The 21,438-nt window shown below is 42.0% G+C and overlaps 3 protein-coding genes across 6 annotated transcripts in view; 1 reads left to right on the plus strand and 2 right to left on the minus strand.

Annotated features, from left to right (window-relative positions):
* Positions 1-21,438, plus strand: part of ylpm1 (YLP motif containing 1) — a 142,815-nt gene that overhangs the window by 17,224 nt on the left and 104,153 nt on the right. For 3 of the 4 annotated variants that reach the window (XR_015757843.1, XM_043697112.2, XM_043697113.2), the window contains exon 2: positions 10,935-11,015. The exons of the other annotated variant lie outside the window; for it this stretch is intronic. Coding sequence is in view for 2 of the 3 variants with exons in the window: in XM_043697112.2 (XP_043553047.2) it covers positions 10,935-11,015 (81 nt within the window). In the remaining variant the exon portion in view is untranslated. The remainder of the gene's footprint in view (positions 1-10,934; positions 11,016-21,438) is intronic. 4 annotated transcript variants of the gene reach the window in all.
* On the minus strand, positions 13,916-19,398 carry LOC148149361 (uncharacterized). Its single transcript, XM_087989507.1, has 3 exons — positions 19,118-19,398; positions 18,055-18,868; positions 13,916-15,174 (listed from the first exon to the last, which is right to left on the minus strand). Exons 1-3 carry the CDS (start codon positions 19,268-19,270, stop codon positions 13,916-13,918), a joined length of 2,226 nt encoding a protein of 741 aa, XP_087845633.1. The 5' UTR covers positions 19,271-19,398.
* On the minus strand, positions 15,366-17,359 carry LOC148149362 (uncharacterized). Its single transcript, XM_087989508.1, has 2 exons — positions 15,629-17,359; positions 15,366-15,404 (listed from the first exon to the last, which is right to left on the minus strand). Exons 1-2 carry the CDS (start codon positions 17,357-17,359, stop codon positions 15,366-15,368), a joined length of 1,770 nt encoding a protein of 589 aa, XP_087845634.1.

The raw sequence follows: 21,438 nt of genomic DNA on the forward strand, positions 1-21,438 counted from the left end.
TTGAACACAGTACTTCAGCTGGACATGTGAAGGTTGAGCATAACTTCCTTCCTGTTCTAATCCAAGCCTTTCTTAAATGTCATAGAGATGTACAGCACACAAACAGATCCTTCAGTCCAACTCGTCCATGGTGACCAGATTTCCTAAACTAATCTGGTCCCATTTGCCAGCACTTGGCCCATATCCTCCTAAGCCCTTCTTATTCATACACCCATCCAGATGCGTTTTAAATGTTGTAATTGTTTCATACTCCACCACTTCCTTTGGTAGTTTACTCCATATGTTCACTACAGTCTGCGTGAAAAAGTTGCCCCTTAGGTTCTTTTAAATTTGTCCTCCCACCCTAAACCTATGCCCTCTAGTTCTGGTCTTCCCCCACCCCCAGAGAAAAGACCATGTCTCTTTACTCTATCCATGTCCCTCATGATGTTATAAACCTCTATAAGGTCACCCTTCAGCCTGGGATGCTCCAGTGAAAATAGCCCCAGCCTATTCAACTTCTCCCTTTCGCTCAAACCCCCCAACCATGGCAACATTCTTTTAAATCTTTTCTGAACCCTTTCAAATTTCAGAACATCCTTCTGATTGCAGGGAGACCAGAACTGCATTCAATATTCCAAAAGTCGCCTAACCAATGTCGTGTACAGCTGCAACGTGACCTCCCAACTCCCATACTCTATGCACTGACCAGTAAAGGAAAGCATACAAAACGCCACCTTCACTTTCCTATCTACCTGTGACTCCACTTTCAATGAACTATGAACCTGCACTCCATGGTTTCTTTCTTCAGCAACACTCCCCAGGATATTACCATTAAGTTTGCAAGTCCTGCCCTGATTTGCCTTTCCAAAATCCAGCACCTTGCATTTATCTAAATTAAACTCCATCTACCACTCCTCAAACATCTGATCAAGAACCCAATGTACTCTGAGGAAACTTTCTTCGTTGTCCACTGCATGTCCAATCTTGGTGTCATCTGCAAACTTACTAACCATAGCTCCCACTATAACCATTAATTATTAGAGTTCATAAAATAGCAAAAAGCAATATTTCCTGATGGGGTCAAACCTGGGCAACAAGAGTGGAAGCAATGGAATAGTAACAGCCGCAGGAAGCATTCCCAGTGGACTATTTACCTTCTCTGTTGTAAGCAAGACAAACTGTAGTTTATCTCTTCTCTCCAAGGAACATGAAGTCTTTCACCTTGATAGAATTCTCATAAATCCCCACTATAAAGACTTGTGTCACTATACCTGAGGACTCTCTTTTAAAATTGTACCATTTACTTTACCAAAACAAACTATGTGCTAAATTCCATGTTCCATGTGTCTGTCCATTTTATCAGGCTGTTTTGTACTATCTGAAATTGAGTTGGAAATGCCATGATATGAGAATTGGAAGTGGAGCAGTGTATGGATTAGGTATTTGAAGGTTTGATGAAAGCAAAGTAGCTATGGATGGGAATTACTAGAGTTTACAAAAATTCAGGAATGTGAATGTTGCTCGCAATTTTGGTATTTATTGCCCATGAATTGTTTATCCTTGAGGCAGTGAAATGCCAGTTGGAATTAAGGATTAATGTTAAATTTACGTGTTGGCCCATCTAGTAAAATCTGCACCATTTAGACACCAAAGAAAGGTCAATATAACTGCTTGGGAATGGCTGATTATAATTCATCTTGTTACTACTAACTTTAAAATAACATTTTGAAAATCTTAGAATAAAGTTATTGTTAATCTTTGTAATAGGTTTCTTGACTTGTATCTCTCTCTTCAGTGAGAGATATTAAATGTGGCAAGTGGAGGAAGTTTCCGTCTGGCTCACTTGAAGTTTGTTCTTTTTACTTCTGCTAGCCAAATGCTGATTGCTTGTTACATTTACAGTAATTACAATTATTATTTTAGTGCCGGCATAAAATGCATCTATTCTGTTATCTGATCTGGTTAATATCAACAAGGGCACTTGTATTAGCTTTAACACAAAAAATATCTGCCCTTTCAGATTCCACAATGTAGAGAGACATGAAATTCATAGAATCACAGAGAACAGCACAGTGCAAGATGAGACCTGTCAACTTACTATGCTTGTTCTTTGAAAAGTTATCCAATTAGTCCCAATGCTCTGTAAAACTCTATTCCCATAGGCCAATATTTTTCAAGTACCTAATTGTCCATTGACATTTTACTGCTTCCAACACCTTTTCATGCAATTCATTCTAGATTGCTGTAACATGACACTGCATTTTTTTTGTCTTCTAGCATCTCTATTTCTTTTGCAATTAACCTTAATTATGTGTCCTCTTGTTATCAATCGTTCTGCAATTGGACAATTTAATGATTATGAATACCTCTTTCAATCTCCTCTTTACCTTCTCCATTGCAAGCAAGACAAACTCTAAGTTTATCTCATCTCTCCAAGGAACTGAAGTATTTCACCTTGATAGAATTTGCATAAATTCCCAGCTTTCATAAGGTCTTGAAATCCTCGTGTGTCATGGCTGGAATTGGCCACAAAACTTCAGCTTGAGCTAATGCCGTTTTATAAAAGTTTAGCATATCTTGATTGCTCAAATTCAACTGATTACAAGGTAAACATATATAACCCATAAGGATATTAATCAACTGGACAGGGTTCAGAAAGGATTTGCTGAGAATGGAGGGTTTGAGGTGTAACATTGACTGGAAAGGCTGGGATCTTTTTCACTGGAGTATAGGAGGTTGAGGAATGAGTTTATTGAGGTTTATAAAATAATGAGAGGCATAGATAAGGTGAATGACAAGGGTCTTTTCCCTAGGGTGGCAGAGTTCAAAACTAGGGGGCATAATTTTAAGGTGAGAAGAGAAAGGTTCAGAAAGGACTTAAGGGGCAAGTCTTTTATTTTACTCAGAGTGATTCATGCATGGGATTAGATTAGATTACATTACATTACAGTGTGGAAACAGGCCCTTTGGCCCAACAAGTCCACACCGACCCGCCGAAGCGAAACCCACCCATACCCCTACATTTACCCCTTACCTAACACTACGGGCAATTTAGTATGGCCAATTCACCTGACCCTGCACATCTTTGTGACTGTGGGAAGAAACCGGAGCACCCGGAGGAAACCCACGCAGACACTGGGAGAACGTGCAAACTCCACACAGTCAGTCGCCTGAGGCGGGAATTGAACCCGGGTCTCTAGCGCTGTGAGGCAGCAGTGCTAACCACTGTGCCACCGTGCCGCCCACGCAGATGAAGTGCCAGACAAAGTGGTGGATGCAGGTTTAGTTACAACGTTTAAAAGACATTTGGATATGTTTACAAATAGGAAAAGTATGGAGAGATACAGGCCAAATACAGAAAGGTGGGACTAGTTTAGTTTGGGAACATGGTCGGCATGGATTGTTTGGACCAAAGGGTCTATTTTTGTACTGAATGACTCAATGAGCACACCTTGGGAAAAGCCATTCCAGAAAGCTTTTTTTTGTATGTAGTTTGTGGCATCTTTTGGATATCCTTGATTCATGATATTATCTTGAACTCTGTACAGCTTGAGCTTCGATTTCAATTTCAATGCAGCTAAATATTCTGTGGTTCTTCACAGAAGCATATTGAACACAATTTGATACCAATTTGTTAAGATTATACTGGATCAAATGATAGATTTTAAACGGTATTTTTTAAAGGTGGAAGAGAAATAGAGGACTTTAGGAAGGGAGTCCTGGAGCTTTATGCAACTGAATGTACTGAACTAGTGATTACAATGAAAATTATTAAGATACCTTAATTGGAGGGCTGTAGCTATTTTGCAGGATTGGAGAACTGGAGTAAGTTACAGAAATATAGACAATGAAACTATGAAAGCGTTTGAATACAAGAGTTTTAACATCCAAGACATTGCTCAATTGTGGGTTAGATGGACAAGTAGGCCTGTTTGTCGGTTAACTTGTGTGTCTTACGGTTTTGAATGCGCCTAAGTTTATGGACGGTAGAGTATGGGAGGGACAGTAAGGATTGCATTTGAAGTATCTGGTCTAGAGAAAACAAAGGCATGGATGAGAGTTTCAGCAGCAATTCGAGGCCGGGCAGAAGATGTGTAATGTGTTTTGTTACAATTCAAGTGCTATTTACGAAACATAGAAATTATGGATGTAAGGTTGCTTGTTGAGCTAGACGGTTCATTTTCAGATGTTTCGTCACCATAATAGGTAACATCATCAGGATATCTGATGAAGGGCTCGGGATTGAATTGTCGATTTTCCCCCTACCTGGATGCTGCCTGACCTGTGCTTTTCCAACAACATACTCTCTGATCTCCAGCATCTGCAGACCTCACTGTCTCCCAGCCAATGAACATAGTCTGCTGATTTCTCAGCAACAAACCCAAGCAAGCAGACACAACGCCTCAAGAAATCTTAGCCACTCTCCCCTATCCCCTACATCAAAGACATCTTGGGAATGACTGCAGACTACTCAGACCTCTTGGCATCATGGTAGCCCACAAACCCACCAACACACTAAAACAGCAGCTAATGAACTTGAAAGACCCCATACAGACAATAAGCAAAACTAATGTCATTTATAAAATACCTTGCAAGAACTGTAACAAACACTACATTGGACAAACAGGCAGGAAATTAGCCACCAGGATACATGAACATCAACAATCCACAAAAAGACATGACCCACTCTCACTAGTATCTTTACATATAGATGAAGAAGAACACCACTTCAACTGGGATAACATATCCATCCTAGAACAAACCAACCAGACACGCATGAGAATTCCTAGAAGCATGGCATTCCAACCAGAACTCTATCAACAAACACATCGACTTGGACCCTGTTTACCACTCTCTGAGAAAAAGATCAGGAACTGACATTGCCACAGGAAGTGACGTCACTAACCCAAAGAAACTTGAACACAAATAGAAAGCGGGCCACTAACACCGGTGCTTCACTGAAGGCTCACTGATGTTGTTACCTAGTATGGTGACGAAACGTCTGAAAATGAACCTTCCAGCTCAGTGAGAAAACTTATATCCAGAACCTCAACCTGAGCTACAAATCTTCTCAAAACCTTTGTGACTCCATATTATGCAAGAAACTCACTGGGTTATTCTATAAACTTTAGTTGCAATGATTTATATTGACAGCCTATTATTAAAAGTTTCACTGCACTGATAAGTATTCTGGCACACAAAAAATTGATGTAAATCTGATATTTTTCAATTAACAAGTAGCAGCCAGATACGGCTCAGAGAAGTGTTTGTAGCCTTTGCAACCAAGTGACACTACAGTGCTTACCTTTGCCTGGAATCCAACGATCACATTAATTTTTTTTGTTGATTCACCAATAAAAGTTGTCTAAATATGGTAATTTTATCATAGTGACATTTCCCAGAGTCTGTGACAGGAATGTTATTGGACAATATTTGACAGTGAACCACATAGAAGTTGCCAAAGTGTTTGGGCAAAAAGGAAAGGAATTCCAGAGATCAGATCCTCAGCAGTTAAAGATTTGGTTGTGTTGCAGTATCTATTTGAGATGGCTCGGAATCCCTGATGGACTCGACTTGTAAGCCTGTCTTGGTTCATCCTGGTGATTGTACTCTGTGGTAGTCTGGAATATAAAACTCTTAAAGACAGTTTAGTTTAAATTATTACCGTTACTTATCAATTGCATCAATGTTACATTATAACATAGTTCAAGCCTGGCTTGTAGGTATCTAAGGTTCTAAAACCATGAGCAGAGTAGCAGCGCCAGCTCTTACCCCTAAGTGCTCTCTCAGGCTATTCCCCTTATTACTGCAAACAAGCTGTCGTTATACAGAATTTGGTATTAAAATCACAAAAAAACCACCACATTCTCGTAATCAGATAAACAGCAATAAAATGGCAAAAGTTTGCAGAGGAAGAGAAACTCGTTGATAGGTCTGAGTATGCTTGACTAATTAAGCTACATGCACATTAAAGTTGGAAACCTTGATCAAGCCAGGCCCCAAATGGCCAATTGCTTTGGCTCGTATGTCATAACGAGTCCAAACTATGTAGAAAAGGTCATGAGGTAACCTCACTCAGCTAATATGCCCAATATCATTGTCCTACAAAATGCCTTTTTCTTTTAAAATCATCTTAGATTCCCAGAATGCAAATTAAATTCATAACATTCTAGGATCTAAAGCTCCAGGGAACAACACACAAACATTCAATCCATGACAAGCCAATGTTCACTCAAATGAGACCACAAAGAGTTGATCTTTGCACCTGCTTCTGTCCTGTCTATCTGAATGTCTGTCTGTCCCTCTCTCTCTCTCTCTCTCTCTCTCTGCTAGTGTCCAGTGAATCTAATTACAGAACAATGTTTTATCTTTCTTACTCACACATGAACATCTTCCAACTTTCTTACTATAATGTCCCATGTTCAGCTGTCTTCATCTGCTTCATCAATGGCCTTCCCACAATGGAAAGCATTATAATAATTACACTATATGTTCAGGACCATTTGACAGAATCCTTCGATTTTGAAGCATTCTGTGTCCATATATAGCAAGACCTGGGCAGTGTCTAGGCTTGGGTAGATTAAGTTGCAAAGATCATTGTGCTATAGAAATGCCAGTCAATGATTGTCTGTAGCAATAAAGAATCTAACCCTGATATTCAGTCGTCTTAAAATTACTGAATTTCCTCTATAAGCACACTGGGGTTTAGCAACAATGAGAACCTGAAAGGGATCAACTATATAAATATTATGTCTGAAAGAGGAGGTCACTGGTAAGTAACGCACCTCCTGATTCCCTAAAGCCTGCCCACCCTATGCAAAACACAAGTCAGTAGTGTGATGGTCCAATAATATTCGCTGTTTGATGCTAACTGAGAAAAAGTTACTTGATTGGCTCCCATCCAGGATCTTCAACACTGCTTCACTGAGGTACAATGGTTGTAGCATGTACCATTTACACATACACTGCAGTAGCTTACTAAGGCTCCTTTATCAGCACAGTGGCTCAGTGGTTAGCATTGCCTCACAGCACCAGGGACCCGGGTTCGATTCCCGCCTCGGGCAACTGTCTATGTGGAGTTGCACATTCTCCCTATGTCTGCGTGGGTTTTCTCCGTGTACTCCGGTTTCCTCCCACAATCCAAAGGTGTGCAGGTCAGGTGAATTGGCCATGCTAAATTGCCCATAGTGTTAGGTACGTTAGTCAGGGGGTAAATTATAGGGTAGGGGAATGGGTCTGGGTGAGTTACTCTTTGGAGGGTCGGCGTGAACCTGTTGGGCCGAAAGGTCTGTTTCCATACTATAGGGAATCCAATCTAATCTACCTTCCAAACACCGCAACCTCTACCACAGAGAAAGACAAAGGCAGCAGATGCAGATACAGCTCCAGCTGTAAATTCCCCTGCCAGCCAAACATCATCCTGACTTGGAACTGTTGCTGCACAAAACTCCTGGAAGTTCCTTAACGGCATTGTAGGTGTTCTCGTTCTCGCTCTCATTCTCGCTCTCGCCCTCTCTCGCTCGCTCGTTCTCTCTCTCTCTCTCTCCCCCTCTCTCTCTCTCTCTCTCCCCCTCTCTCTCTCTCTCCCTCCCTCCCCCTTCCCAGACTGCGGTGGCTCCAGACGGTAGAAATGGACAAATGTCGTGAAAATTAAGATGGGGATAAAGCATAGCGAGGGAAACACAGACCAGTTAGATTAACATTCCTGGTAGGGGAAATAAATAAGTGGACAGATTAGAAGAACCCCTCGGAGGAAAAGCATGGATTGTCTCACAGTATTATTGCTTGACCAGCCTTAATGAATGTCTTTGAGGAGGTGAAGTAGAAAATTGAGAATGGTTGTGCCACAGGTAAGCAAAAATAAAATTAAATACTGGACTTTATTTCGAGAGGGATAGAAATGAAACATGGGGAAGCTAACTCATTTAAACCATGCTTAGAGTACTGTATCATGATCAGGTCTAATAATTATAAAAATTATATTGTCTTATTGGAGATGATGTAATGATGAGATTTGCACGTTGAGTCTCCTTGCTCGGGCAAAAGAGGCTGAGGGGTGACCTACACAAATATTTAAAATTAAAGCTCTGATTGAGTGAATAGAAAGAGAACGTATCTTCTTGCAAAGAAGAGCATAAGACAGAAGAACTTCAATAAGGTAGTCACCAGAAAATTTCAATTCAGAATTCAGAAAAAAAAATGACTTCACCCAAAGAATGGTAAGTATCTGGAACTGGGGTCATTGATTTAGATGAGTTAGATTTAGATTAGTTTAGACATTGGTGAGGAAGCTATACAGATAGTTTTGTCTTAGATGTTCATGATGAAATTTCGATTACAGGTCTTTCAATAATCATGATTTCAGACTTGAAACATTTTATAGGTGATGGCATTGCGGGTAATTTGTTGGCGAAAAACTTTTATATAGGTTTTGGGCAATGCTGGTAACACTCATTCTTTCTTCTTGATGAAAATAAAATTCATGCACATATCCTGACTGCTTATCATTTAGAGCAGCCTTGGAGTTGGGTTCCTAGTTGTGTACTTAAATAATTTAGTTAGCTTTCTATTTTCCTGACAGACCTGTATTCCCCAGCATTCTCTTTTCATTTCAGATTTCTAGCATTGCAGTTTTTCTGTGTTTACACAGTTTATTGAATTCAGTTTCACAACTTTGATAGGATTTTAGCTTGGATCCTCTGGTTTGCTGAGTACTGTAACCATAAAATACTGTCAACACACAATAATGGGAACCTTTTCATAGTCATATAGCATGAAAACAGACACTTCGGTCCAACTCTCCATGTTGACAAAGTTTCCCAAACTAAACTAGTCAAACTTGACTGCATTTGGCCCATATCCGTCTAAATCTTTCCTGTCCATGTATCTACCCCAATTCTTTTAAATGTTGTAATTATAACTACATCTACCACTTCCTCTGGCAGTTCGTTCCACATACGAACTACACACTGTGTGAAAAGTTGCCCTCAGCTCCTTTTTAAAATCTTTCTCTCATATTATATATATGCCCCCTACATTTGCACACTCCCACCCTATGGGAACGATCTCGACATTCACCATATCTGTGCTCCTCATGGTTTTAAAATCTCTAAGGTCACCCCTCAACCTCCTACGCTCCAGTGAAAAATGTCCCAGTCTATCATTATAAATCAAACCCTCCAGTCCCGGCAAAATTCTGGTAAATCTTATCTGAACCCCCTACACTTTAATAATATACTTCCTAGAGCAGGGTGGCCAGAACTGTACAAAGTTCTCTAAAAGTGGCCTCACCAATGTCCTGTACAACCTCAATATGATGTCCCAACTCCAACACACAATGGTCTGAGTAATGACGGCAAGTGTTCCAAATGCTTTCTTAACTACCCTGCCTGCCAGTGATGCAACTTTCAATGAACTATGTGCCTGATCCCTTTGGTGTCTCCGTTCAACAATACTATTCAAGGCCCGACCATTAACTGTATAAGTCCTGTCTTTGGTTTACCAAAATGCAATACCTCGCATTTATCCAAATTACACTCTAACTGCTGTTCCCCGGCCCATTGGCCCAATTGATCTTGATCCCTTTGTAATCTTAGCTAACCTTCTTCACTGTCGACTATACCATTAATTTTGGTCTGCAAATTTAATAACCATGCTGTCTATATTCTCATCAAAATCATTTATGTAAATGACAAACAACAACAGTTCCACACTGAACCCTGAGAAACAAAACTGGTTACAGGCCTCCAGTCCGAAAAACAACCCTTCACCAACACATTCTGTCTTCTACCATCAAGCCAATTTTGTAACTAATTGGCAAGCTCTCCTTGAATCCCATGTGATCTAACTTCACTTATTAGTCTACCATGCGGTACCTTGTCAAAGGCGTTACTAAAGTCCATATTGACAATGTCTACCACTCTACCCTCATCGATCTTTTTGGTTACATCCCCAAAAAACGGAATCAAGTTTGTGAGACATGATTTCCCATGCACAAAGGCATACTGACTGTCCCTAATCTGTCCTTGCCTCTCCAAATGCATGTAAATCCTATCTGTCCAAATTCCCTCCAACAGCTTACCCACCACAGATGTCAAACTCACAGGTCTATAGTTCCCAGACTTCTTACTGCCTTTCTTAAATAAAGGCACAACATTAGCCACCCTCCAGTCCTCTAGCACCTAACCCATGGCTGTAGATGATACAAATATCTCTGCCAGGGACCCTGCAATTTCTTCCCTAATTTCCCACAATGTCCCGGGATGCACTTTAAGGTCCCAGCGATTTATCCACCTTTGTTTTTTAAGACCTGCAACACTTCATCTTCTGTAATGTGCAATGTTTTCAAGGCACGTGTACTTATTTCCTCGAGTTCCCTAGCTTCCATTTCTTTCCCAACAGTAAAAACTGATGCAAGAAATTTGTTTTGTATTCTCCTATCTTCTGTGGTTCCACACATAGATGATCTTGTTGATCTTTATGGGGCTCTATTCTCTCTCTACTTGCTGTTTTGTCCTTGATGTACTTGTAGAATCTCTTTGGATTATCCTTAACTTTATCTGCCAAGCCTATCTCATATCCCCTTTTTGTCCTTCTGATTTCCTTCTGAAGATTGCCCCTACATCCCTCAGTTGATTGGAATGTTTTTCTTTTTCGAGACAGCAAGACAGATCCCAAACCACGTAATGTGTATTATGTATAGCTCCCATAAATGGAGATGATTTATCAAATGCCTTTTGTCTCCTAGTTTTAAAATCTTCTCTAACATAATAGATTAATCAGGTTTTATTGTAATTGAACATGAGGTTATCCTGTTTTAATATTTTCTTGTTTCTGTGCTAAGAAAACTTTTACTCTGAACATTTAATTGCTTTCAGAATACATGTTTAAGATGCAGAAATAAAAAAAGCCTATAGTATTTATTTACATTCTTAGTTTTCTGTGCATTTCAGTCAGCCACTGCAAGTACTCTGACAACACCTGGTGACAAGAAGTCCAGTGATTTTTCCAAAGCGATAAATGGCTCCTATCAGGTAAGTGCAGGACAACACATTATAAATTGTGTAGTTCAGTGTTGTCCAATAGAAAATGTGGACTAGTGGGGATTTGGTGACATCATTTCAGCAAGCATTCATTCGATATCTCATGACTGATAATTTCAAGATACTTGCCACCATTCAGTGAAGGAGGAATTAAGACATAGAAATTAAAACAAAACTTGCTTTTTCCTTTTCATCCTAAATATTTTATGAGTAATGCACAAATAGGTTTATATTGATTTGCTATTCTCCTCAAAGCTGTCCATGTATTATTTTTGTTTCTTAACTGGAAACTTAATTTGTGGCATCTGGATTCCCAACTCACCGTATGTGGCTAGTGGTTAATGTATTGAACAACACTCATGTTGATAAAATATACGTAAATTAGCACTCCGAACCAGATACTGAAGCAGCTATTCCATTTTATGATCTAACAGTACATTTTAAGTACTCGTGAATATCCTGTAAAACAGCTGAAGGTTTGATAAAAGTGCAGCTTTTTCAAGTGTGCTATTGCATGACCAGGAAGGCTGAGGAGCAAGAATAAAAAAAATGTGGGAATAACTGTTCTAAATTACTCGCATCCCAACTTTTCCTGTCTAGCCTTTTGTGTTCATATTTCAGATATTCAGCATTCAGAGTATTTCCATTTGTGTGAAGCTGTGGAATGGAATTGGCTACATTAAAAGCTAAAGATTAAAGCTTTTTATATTTTGATTCAATAAAATATATTAACTTGACCTAAAACCAAGAACACCACACAACAAATCTTGGTGATTTAATATTTTTTATTTTTTTTTCAAAAACACAGCAGACAACCCAGCCCTGATAGCACTATGGACCTTTTTTTAAATGTGAAATAGCGAATAATTCAGATGTAGGTCCCACTCCAGAAGATTGACTGCCGAACTTAAGTTGACACTTCAGTTCTGAATGAGTGTTGTACATAGAACATAGAAGAATACAGCGCAGTACAGGCCCTTTGGCCCTCGATGTTGCGCCGATCCAAGCCCACCTAACCTATACTAACCCACTATCCTCCATATACCTATCCAATGCCCGCTTAAATGCCCATAAAGAGGGAGAGTCCACCACTGCTACTGGCAGGGCATTCCATGAACTTACGACTCGCTGAGTGAAGAACCTACCCCTAACTTCAGTCCTATATCTACCCCCCCTTAATTTAAAGCTATGCCCCCTTGTAATACCCGACTCCATACGCGGGAAAAGGTTCACACTGTCAACCCTATCTAACCCCCTAATCATCTTGTACACCTCAATCAAGTCACCCCTAAACCTCCTTTTCTGTAATGAAAACAGCCCCAAGTGTCTCAGTCTTTCCTCATACGATCTTCCTTCCATACCAGGCAACATCCTGGTAAACCTCCTCTGCACCCGTTCCAGTGCCTCCACATCCTTCCTATAGTATGGCGACCTATTGTACTGTTCAAAATGTTGATTTTTATGGAAATGTGTATTCAGTGTCTGGTCCACTTTCTCAGGTGGACCTAAAACATTCTCTCCACGTTCTGGTCAACATTTGTCCCTCATCCACCATAACTGAAAAAAGTTATCTAGTCAGTTCTTTCCGCATTCTTTGTTGAGGTTTTGTCTGTGCATTTGTTGCTGCATTTCTCCATATTACAGCAGTGACTACATTTTGAAAAGTATTGTCTGTAAAGCACTTGGGACATTTTAAAAGGAACAATGTAAAAAGAAAGTCCCTTGAGTGCCAGATCCTGAATCTTAAAGATCCTTTTTTATACTACTTGGAAACATTATCATGCCACATGGTTGACTTTCTATTGAAACCAATGTAGAGCTGAAGTTGAGCAAGAAAATATTATTTACATTGTCAGACCTTCAGAAATAACAAGTTGAAAATTTAGAGTCCTGTTAATGCAGTTTTTTTTTAGAAGATGTACTCCTTCTTCCATAAGTGCTCTCCAACGAGGTCATTCTAGATTTACGTTTTTTCAAATGCGGCACACTAGTAGATTGTTGGATGAATAAGTATGGATACGAGGAAACAGTTTAGCCAAAGACCAGCTCCACGATGTCTGACTCAGCACTATTGTTCATAGACTTATTGTAGTGAAGTTTCTTGATGTATTGAAGAAGTTTACTTTGTGAAATAATAAGCACAATACTAACTTGGGTAGAAATGGATCAGTGTTATTAGCACTGAGATCCACAAGTATGCATGTTTATGTATCTATATGCTCATTTTCTTATGCCATGGAAATTAATTTTATCTTATACATTATATTGTGAGTATTCAGTAACATTTCAAAAACAGAATTAAGTTACAAGGTGTTTTATAAATTCTCAAGGATCGGGTTCGCAGGAGAGTAGTCTGACACAGACCAGGAGAAAAGAACTGAGAGACGAGTTTGCTAGAATATGAGTATTTTATTCCCCGCAGCGTCGCCTCAACCAGGTCTCGTACTTACAACGAGTCTGGTTTATACTCACTCTACATGTTACCGGAACTGGGAGCCGTCAGTTCTCGTAGAGCGGTTGCCAACAACCCACGCTCGGCGGTTAAACGTAACCCGGAGCAGACTCTACCGAACTGGGGACTTTCCCAGCTTATATACTCTTTCGGGATCTAAACATTCATGCGAACAACAGGGCAAGACTCTTTACGAGTTTCAGCTGGAACCAATTAAGCTTGCAACATCCTGTATGACAGTGTCTGTTCCTTATCAAGGCTGGTAGCATAAACACCATAAGCAACACATTCCATTCCGGCAACATATTCATGCGAACAACAGGGCAAGACTAAGCAACACACTCCATTCCGGTTACATACAGATAATAAGATCCACACATGTATTGGGACATAATTTTAACCCTTTCACCACATTCCACTGATTGGCCCAATACATGTGTTACATCATGCCCATATATATTTTTTCCGATAAACGTTTACGTACGCGACAAATATACAAACAAGTCAGGATATTACAGCATGTTAAGATCACCAAGGCTCCTACCAAGATCGATAGGGGTGGGAACAGGAATTTTCCTGCAGTGGATGACATACCACTCAACATATCCCACCAATGATGAGCTGACTCTACTTCCACTACATGGGCAGCGTGTACTACCTCCTGTCCATGTATAAAGGTAGACACTGTAACCTTGATGACATTGGTTTGATGCTTTCGTAATATCTGCTTAAGCTCCTCGGATCGGTCCAATGCTTGCTTAAACCGATCCAGGGAAATGTTCCAAGGGTTTATCAGCACTTTCCACTGTACCTTGGTAAGTTGATGGTCACTGCTATAATTGGTCAACAGGTAAGTCTGATTCTGCCATTGCCACTGATAGACATTCGAGAGACATCCTGAGAACGGTACCGTGGGGAGCATGGGATGCGGGTTTTTGGTAGCCACACAGAGTGTGTGTGGCCCAATCTGCCACATCATGTCCCTTGAAGCTTCAACAGTCCATTCACACAGGGCCGTTCCCTTAGTCAAACAATGGTCTCGATATCTGTCCATCAGTAGACAAGCTTTACCTTGATCAGTCTGTTCACAGGCGGACAGATCATAGGTAATATTGGTATCTGGGCTAAACCACTGCCCCTTTGTTTTCAGGAAATAGTATCCAGAAGACGTAATCACTGGTAATACATAATATCGACAGACCGTAACAGTGTGGGTTACATTCATGGTAACAAAGTATCCTCTACACATAGTTGTATTACACCATGTTTTCTCTGGATGTGTCATCATCCACAGTTTCTCGGATACATTCCATATTCCCCTCCAAGCTTGTACATTAGGGGATGTTACCGTGCGCAAGAATCGTTCTTTCTGCATCTGTGCATGCAACACGTTAATATGACAGGCAGTCCAATTTAACTGAGCTGTAATGTTCTCAAACAGTTCCTGGGTGGCACCCCAGACATCTAGTTCCCATTGCAGGGATTGGATCAATATTTTAGCTGTTTCTCCTTGAGTCATCATTACGGATGGCATCCATCTTCCAATAGTGTGTAGTCCTTGTGAGGTGGCTTGTCCCGTGTTAGATAATTTAGTACGGGTTACCTCAGAGTCAATAGCATTCGAGATACCCATAACAGTTCCTGCACCTCCCAGCAGAGTGTCATACCATGCACGCCGCCTCCTCTTATGTTGGCATTCTGGGATAGCCGGCAGCCGCACCTGCCAGTGAACATCAGTGTGCAGTACTGCCTGGGCCATCTGCTGACAAGTTGACATAATGGGAGCCAACTGTGTGCGGTGCGCGTCAGAGACGTTAGGGCGCATCAAGATCAGCCATAACATTCGAGTCCGGTTTTGAATAACTGTTCCATTGCTGATCCAGATGTCCTCATCTCCAGTCGTGATGTTCCATCGTGTCCCGTTTGAGCTTTCACAGTCACGAGCGGTTATATTCCAATGACACATATTCACCGTTGCATTCAACATCAATGTACAGTTAGGGGTTATCAAAGTTGCATTTCTCCCCTTATAACATCGTACACAAGTATACATTTGACAATCACTCGTGAGATCTAAAATTGTACACCATTGATTTGCCGCACACTTAAAATCATCTTGCTGTCGTTCCTCACTACTAATTTTCCAACCTACATTTTGTTTCGATAAGGGTACCAACGACTGAGCTGGCACACTCCTCCAGACTGATTCCCCAGGATACATAATGGTGACCAGACTGTCTTTTCCTTGGGCTATGATCTCTGCCGGTTTGGGGGGACCAGTTGTCTGGCGTACCCATACCTTGGCACCCTTAGTGTCAGTAGACCCAAATCCCCCCGTCCCACGCTCAGTAACCTTAACAGGAACTCCCGTCTCTTCCACCGTTGTAAGGTTACATGGTTTAATAACTAATTGTGCTATTCTGTCTCCCTTCTGTATCACATAAGGTTCAGATGTGATGTTGACCAGGACTACTCCCAATTCTCCTTGGTAGTCCGCGTCAATTACTCCTGCCATTACATCAATCCCCTTTAGTGACAATCCCGATCGCGGGAGGATATGCCCATAGGTTCCAGGGGGACAAATCAATCCTAATCCGGTCTTAATCACCGTAGGTTTTTGTTGGACCAAAGTCTGTGTAGTTAACGCTCGTAAGTCCAGTCCAGCCGAAGCCGGTGTGGCCCTTACGGGAATATTAGCTTCCTTAGCAAATTTCCACATTTTAATAGGCTGTGCCTTTGGGGTATCACACACCCGTATCATCCGATTCAAGGGCGTCACCCCGTTTCCCAATGGGCGGTTATTAATTTGCTTTACTACCCGAATCAATTGTTTCTTCCAACCTGTTAAATTATTACATCCTCCTGCCTTTCGCAGGGAGGATTTTAGAAGCCCGTTCATTCGTTCAATAAGTCCCGCAGCTTGCGGATGGTAGGGCACGTGATAAATCCATTCCACGTGGTTATCATGACACCACTGCTTTACCACCCTTCCTGTGAAATGGGAGCCATTGTCACTCTGGACCTGTATGGGCAATCCATAAAATTGTTCAATCAAATCTAAACATCGCAAGGTAGCCTGTTGATTGTTATGTCGACAGGGATGGGCTACCAAAACCCCAGACATAGTGTCCACAGCTGTACATATATGGTTACATCCTTGTGAGGAAGGTAATGGACCCACAAAGTCCATTTGCCAGCTCTGTCCCGGTCCCTCTCCTCGGTGTATATGTCCCATCATATGTTGGGGCACTCCCTGCCGTTGATGCTGACACTGCTCGCATTGATTTACTGCAGTCTTGACATCATCTACCATAAGATCTATTCCCCGATCTCGAGCCCACTGCAAGGTTCCTTGCACCCCCCAGTGTCCGGCCTTAAGGTGTGCCCATCTAGCCAAGTCCACTGAGGTGCCCCTTTGTACACTCATGGCTCGGACAATGCCGTCTACATATCGGTTATGTAAAGCTTCCGCATCATTTCGGGATGTATGAGCGTCTACATGGGTAATATATATATCTAGATGTCGAGCCTTCTCCCATATATCTTCCCATAATTGTTTACCCCATACCTCCCTATTCTGAATCATCCACTGATTGGCCTGCCAAGTTGGCATCCATTGGGTCATGCCATTAATCACTGACCAGGAGTCAGAAAACAAATAAACTCCCATGACCCCCGCTTGCATGACCACCATATGTACTGCTTTTAATTCTGCCCACTGACTACTTTTCCCCTCGCCTAGTTCTCCTAGGGTTATACCTTGTTTCGGATTAAAAGCGGCAGCTTTCCATCTACGTTGTCCTGCCTTCCATTGGGCTGACCCATCTACAAACCAAGCCGTGGTTTGTTCATCCAGGGTCAGTTCATCATACCGTTTGCCCATCTTGACGGGTGATTCTTTATACTCAATCACCTCAAACCGCTTTTCCCCTTCCTCAGGGGCCTCCGCCACTTGCTCATGCAGGACTGACACGCCCTTTTGTCCAGTCCGCACTCTTTCTGGCACGTACCATTTCCATTTGATAATGCTGCTCTCTTGGGCGGTTCCTATCCTGTGGGTAGTGGGGTCACTGAGTACCCACGGGAGGATAGGAATAGCTGTTCTCATGATCACTTCATGTCCAATAGTTAGAGCTTCAGTTTCCACCAAGCTCCAGTAACATGATAACAATTGTCTCTCAAAGGGGGTGTATCGTTCCCCTGTCGGGGGCAATTTCCGGGACCAAAATCCCAATGGCTTACGAGTTCTCCCTTGTTTTTGCCATAAACTCCAATTGGCATAATCCCCTTGGGCTGAGACCTGCAATTCCACAGGTCCTGACTGTATCTTTCCCAAAGATACAGCTTGCTGTATGGCTTGTTTGGCCATCTCAAACGCAGTTTGATGGGCCTCCGTCCATTCAAATGCTGCCTTTTTCCTCGTAACTTGATACAAAGGTTTCAAAATTTGTCCTAAATGGGGAATATGCTGTCTCCAGAATCCAAATAGACCAATAAATTGCTGCACATCCTTCTGAGTATGAGGGACGGCAAAGGCCTGAATCTTATTCTTAGCTTTCTCAGTGATTTCTCTTTCACCTTTGTTCCACACAATCCCTAAGAATTTTACCGTTTGGGAGGGACCTTGGATTTTGGCCGGGTTGATCTCCCATCCATATCCCCGCATATGCTGAACCAGTCGGTCCAGCAGTTCCTGAACCTGTTTTTGGCTTGTTCCTTGTATCATTATGTCATCAATATAGTGTGAAATCATCACCTCATCAGTGGTGAAGTCTTCTGTCAGCTCAGAAAATTCCGCAGGAGGCTGAGCCCGCGGTAATTCATGCATAATTGCCTCCCCCTGTTCATTCCGTATGGGATTCCCTTCCCCATCTAACATTACTTCCCGCTGCACCGGGAGGCGTCTCTGGACTTGTTTTCTCCCAACTACTGGTTTAGCCTGGAGTACGGGTAGGTCATCTTCATACTGATCATCTGAATCTCCCCAAATATTTCCGTCCCAATGATCGGTATCCCACCGATCCCCGTTATTTAACTGGGCTACAAACGCCCGTACTTGTACTGGGTCCGGGGTTCGAGGGACCTTTCTTTTCTCTTTCCGTTTCTTAGCAGACAGATACATAATAGTTCGTCCTGCTAGTTCAGTTAATGCTGTCAATTCAGCCTTTAACTTCATAATTTCCTGCCTCAACATAGAGGCATCTCCCGAACTGAGTCCCTGCTCATGTTTCAGGAGGGCTAATTCTGCTTCAGCTTTTTGGCGCTTGTCTGACTGTTGTCTACAAGCCGCCACACATGCCCACATCCTCCGCTGTACCCCAGGCAAGGGGTTCTTCGGCAGGACTGAGATCTTCTCAAGGGTGGACAGCAGCGACACTGGGGTTCCTACGCCCTCGGCTTCCCAGTTTTCCGGTTGCCCCCCACCATTTGCCCACATCCTCCGCTGTACCCCAGGCAAGGGGTTCTTCGGCAGGACTGGGATCCTCTCAAGGGTAGACAGCAGCGACACTGGGGTTCCTACGCCCTCGGCTTCCCAGTTTTCCGGTCGCCCCCCACCATTTGCCCACATCCTCCGCTGTACCCCAGGCAAGGGGTTCTTCGGCAGGACTGGGATCCTCTCAAGGGTAGACAGCAGCGACACTGGGGTTCCTACGCCCTCGGCTTCCCAGTTTTCCGGTCGCCCCCCACCATTCCTCAAACAAACTGCCACGTCATGCCACGGTCCCTGCCATCCCGGGACGGTTGGGACCTCCACAGTTTGTTCTTCTGGTTTCTTAGTCCTTTTCCCAAACATTGTTCTGTATCAAAATCTCTCCCCAATTGCGATTGATCCTGCCGACTACGCCAAAATGTTTTATAAATTCTCAAGGATCGGGTTCGCAGGAGAGTAGTCTGACACAGACCAGGAGAAAAGAACTGAGAGACGAGTTTAGTCTGACACAGAACAGGAGAAAAGAACTAAGAGACGAGTTTGCTAGAATATGAGTATTTTATTCCCCGCAGCGTCGCCTCAACCAGGTCTCGTACTTACAACGAGTCTGGTTTATACTCACTCTACATGTTACCGGAACTGGGAGCCGTCAGTTCTCGTAGAGCGGTTGCCAACAACCCACGCTCGGCGGTTAAACGTAACCCGGAGCAGACTCTACCGAACTGGGGACTTTCCCAGCTTATATACTCTTTCGGGATCTAAACATTCATGCGAACAACAGGGCAAGACTCTTTACGAGTTTCAGCTGGAACCAATTAAGCTTGCAACATCCTGTTTGACAGTGTCTGTTCCTTATCAAGGCTGGTAGCATAAACACCATAAGCAACACCTTCCATTCCGGTAACATATTCATGCGAACAACAGGGCAAGACTAAGCAACACCTTCCATTCCGGTAACATATTCATGCGAACAACAGGGCAAGACTAAGCAACACATTCCATTCCGGTTACATACAGATAATAAGATCCACACATGTATTGGGACATAATTTTAACCCTTTCACCACACAAGGACAGATGGGGTATTAATACATTAGAGTCATGTATTCCTGACCAAGTAAAGAATTATGTTAACTGAATTATTGGACCAATCCAGAGAGGACTCAAAATTTAATTATGGTTGTTTGTAAATTTGATATCAGTATGTTAAACAATGCTGAAATAAAAAGCTGGTATCAATAAAAAGTGAATATAAAACTGGCTGATTGTCATTCAAATCTGTCAGGCTCACTTATGCCCACACATAAGAAACTGACAATCCTTACCTGGTCTTGTTTATGAATGACACCAAAGTACGACTGCACTTATGGTATAACAAGGTACTTAGTTTTATCAAACTGCTGCAAGAAAGAAAAGAAAAATCACTATGCTTCAACTGAAGCATGAGCCTTGAGCACAGTAAAGTGGCACGTTTAATTTGACCCTGCAAAAATCTCCCCACTAATGTGGGACAGTGTGAAAATAAGGCAAATCAACTCTCAGACTAAGCAAGCAAAGTCCTGGTGTGACTGTGCTCAGTTGTATCTATCAACCAACAATTTACACTCCTCTATCGCCATTAGGATGGATTCCTTTTTTGTTGTATGCACTGCTGCGGGAGCCAACAGTTGGTGAGCCTTGTAACATTCAGGGATGCAGGAAATTCCCAGGGTACTATGTTTGTCTGCTCCAAAATATTAGTTACATTCTGACCTTCCTAAAAATAGGGGTAGCATCGATTGTAAGGTTCTCTGTTGGTTACTGGATGCTTCGAGAAAGACTCACTGCATGCTGGGCAAGACATCTGTTAGCTTTGCTTCCAAATGCAACCAAATTACTTGGGTTTTGTTTAGTTGGGGCTTGGGAAAGTCCTCGAGCAGTTGAATAGCTTTGTACAGTTGTGGCTTAAGGCATCTTAGGAGCTATAAAGGTCTCGAAAGAAGCCGCTGCAAAATTAATTGTTCAGTGCAGCAGGGAGTGGTGTTTGGATGCCCACAGTTTTTTTTTCAGTGCAGTTCAACAAGATTAGAAAATGAAAATCACTAAAATATTGGTAATATTGGCTGGGTGAAGCTTCCCATTTATGAAAATCTGTAACTGGAACTGCTGGGGTGCAGAATCTAGGAATCTAGCAGCATGTAATCCCAGGATGGGGAAGTGGGCCACTAGAACTTGATCAATCATTGCAGCAGTCCATGACACATGGTCATTAATGTCCAGGGAGGATAGCTGAGAAATCCATGGGATCTATTTGATTGAATTTACCGATCTGATCTTACCCCTGTTTTCTTCAAGTAGAGTTGTTTGAGTATGTTGTGTATCTTTACATGGACTAAACCATTTTTTAACAATAATCTTTGTTAGCTTGAGTAAGTTTTAGATGTAATGCCCTTGTTATTTGTTGACAAATGAACGCTGGATGAATTGTATTGAAAACTGAATCAGTTACAGAATTGTTCATTATAACACAAGTTAAACTTAAAATTTATAGC

Source organism: Chiloscyllium plagiosum, unplaced genomic scaffold (assembly GCF_037043375.1).
Source record: "Chiloscyllium plagiosum isolate Xiang-an unplaced genomic scaffold, Cpla_swu_hap1 HiC_scaffold_8, whole genome shotgun sequence".
NCBI lineage: Eukaryota > Metazoa > Chordata > Chondrichthyes > Orectolobiformes > Hemiscylliidae > Chiloscyllium > Chiloscyllium plagiosum.

Excerpts from the sequence above, each read along its gene's own strand:
- LOC148149361 (XM_087989507.1), bottom strand. The coding sequence starts at position 19,270 with ATGTTTGGGAAAAGGACTAAGAAACCAGAAGAACAAACTGTGGAGGTC. Across the intron at positions 18,869-19,117 it reads CCGAGGGCGTAGGAACCCCA|GGCGTAGGAACCCCAGTGTC; the intron begins GTGTCGCTGCTG and ends TGGGAAGCCGAG. Across the intron at positions 15,175-18,054 it reads AGGGATTGTGTGGAACAAAG|AATGCCAACATAAGAGGAGG; the intron begins GTGAAAGAGAAA and ends CGGCTATCCCAG.
- LOC148149362 (XM_087989508.1), bottom strand. The coding sequence starts at position 17,359 with ATGGGCAAACGGTATGATGAACTGACCCTGGATGAACAAACCACGGCT. Across the intron at positions 15,405-15,628 it reads TACCCTTATCGAAACAAAAT|CTCAAACGGGACACGATGGA; the intron begins GTAGGTTGGAAA and ends TGACTGTGAAAG.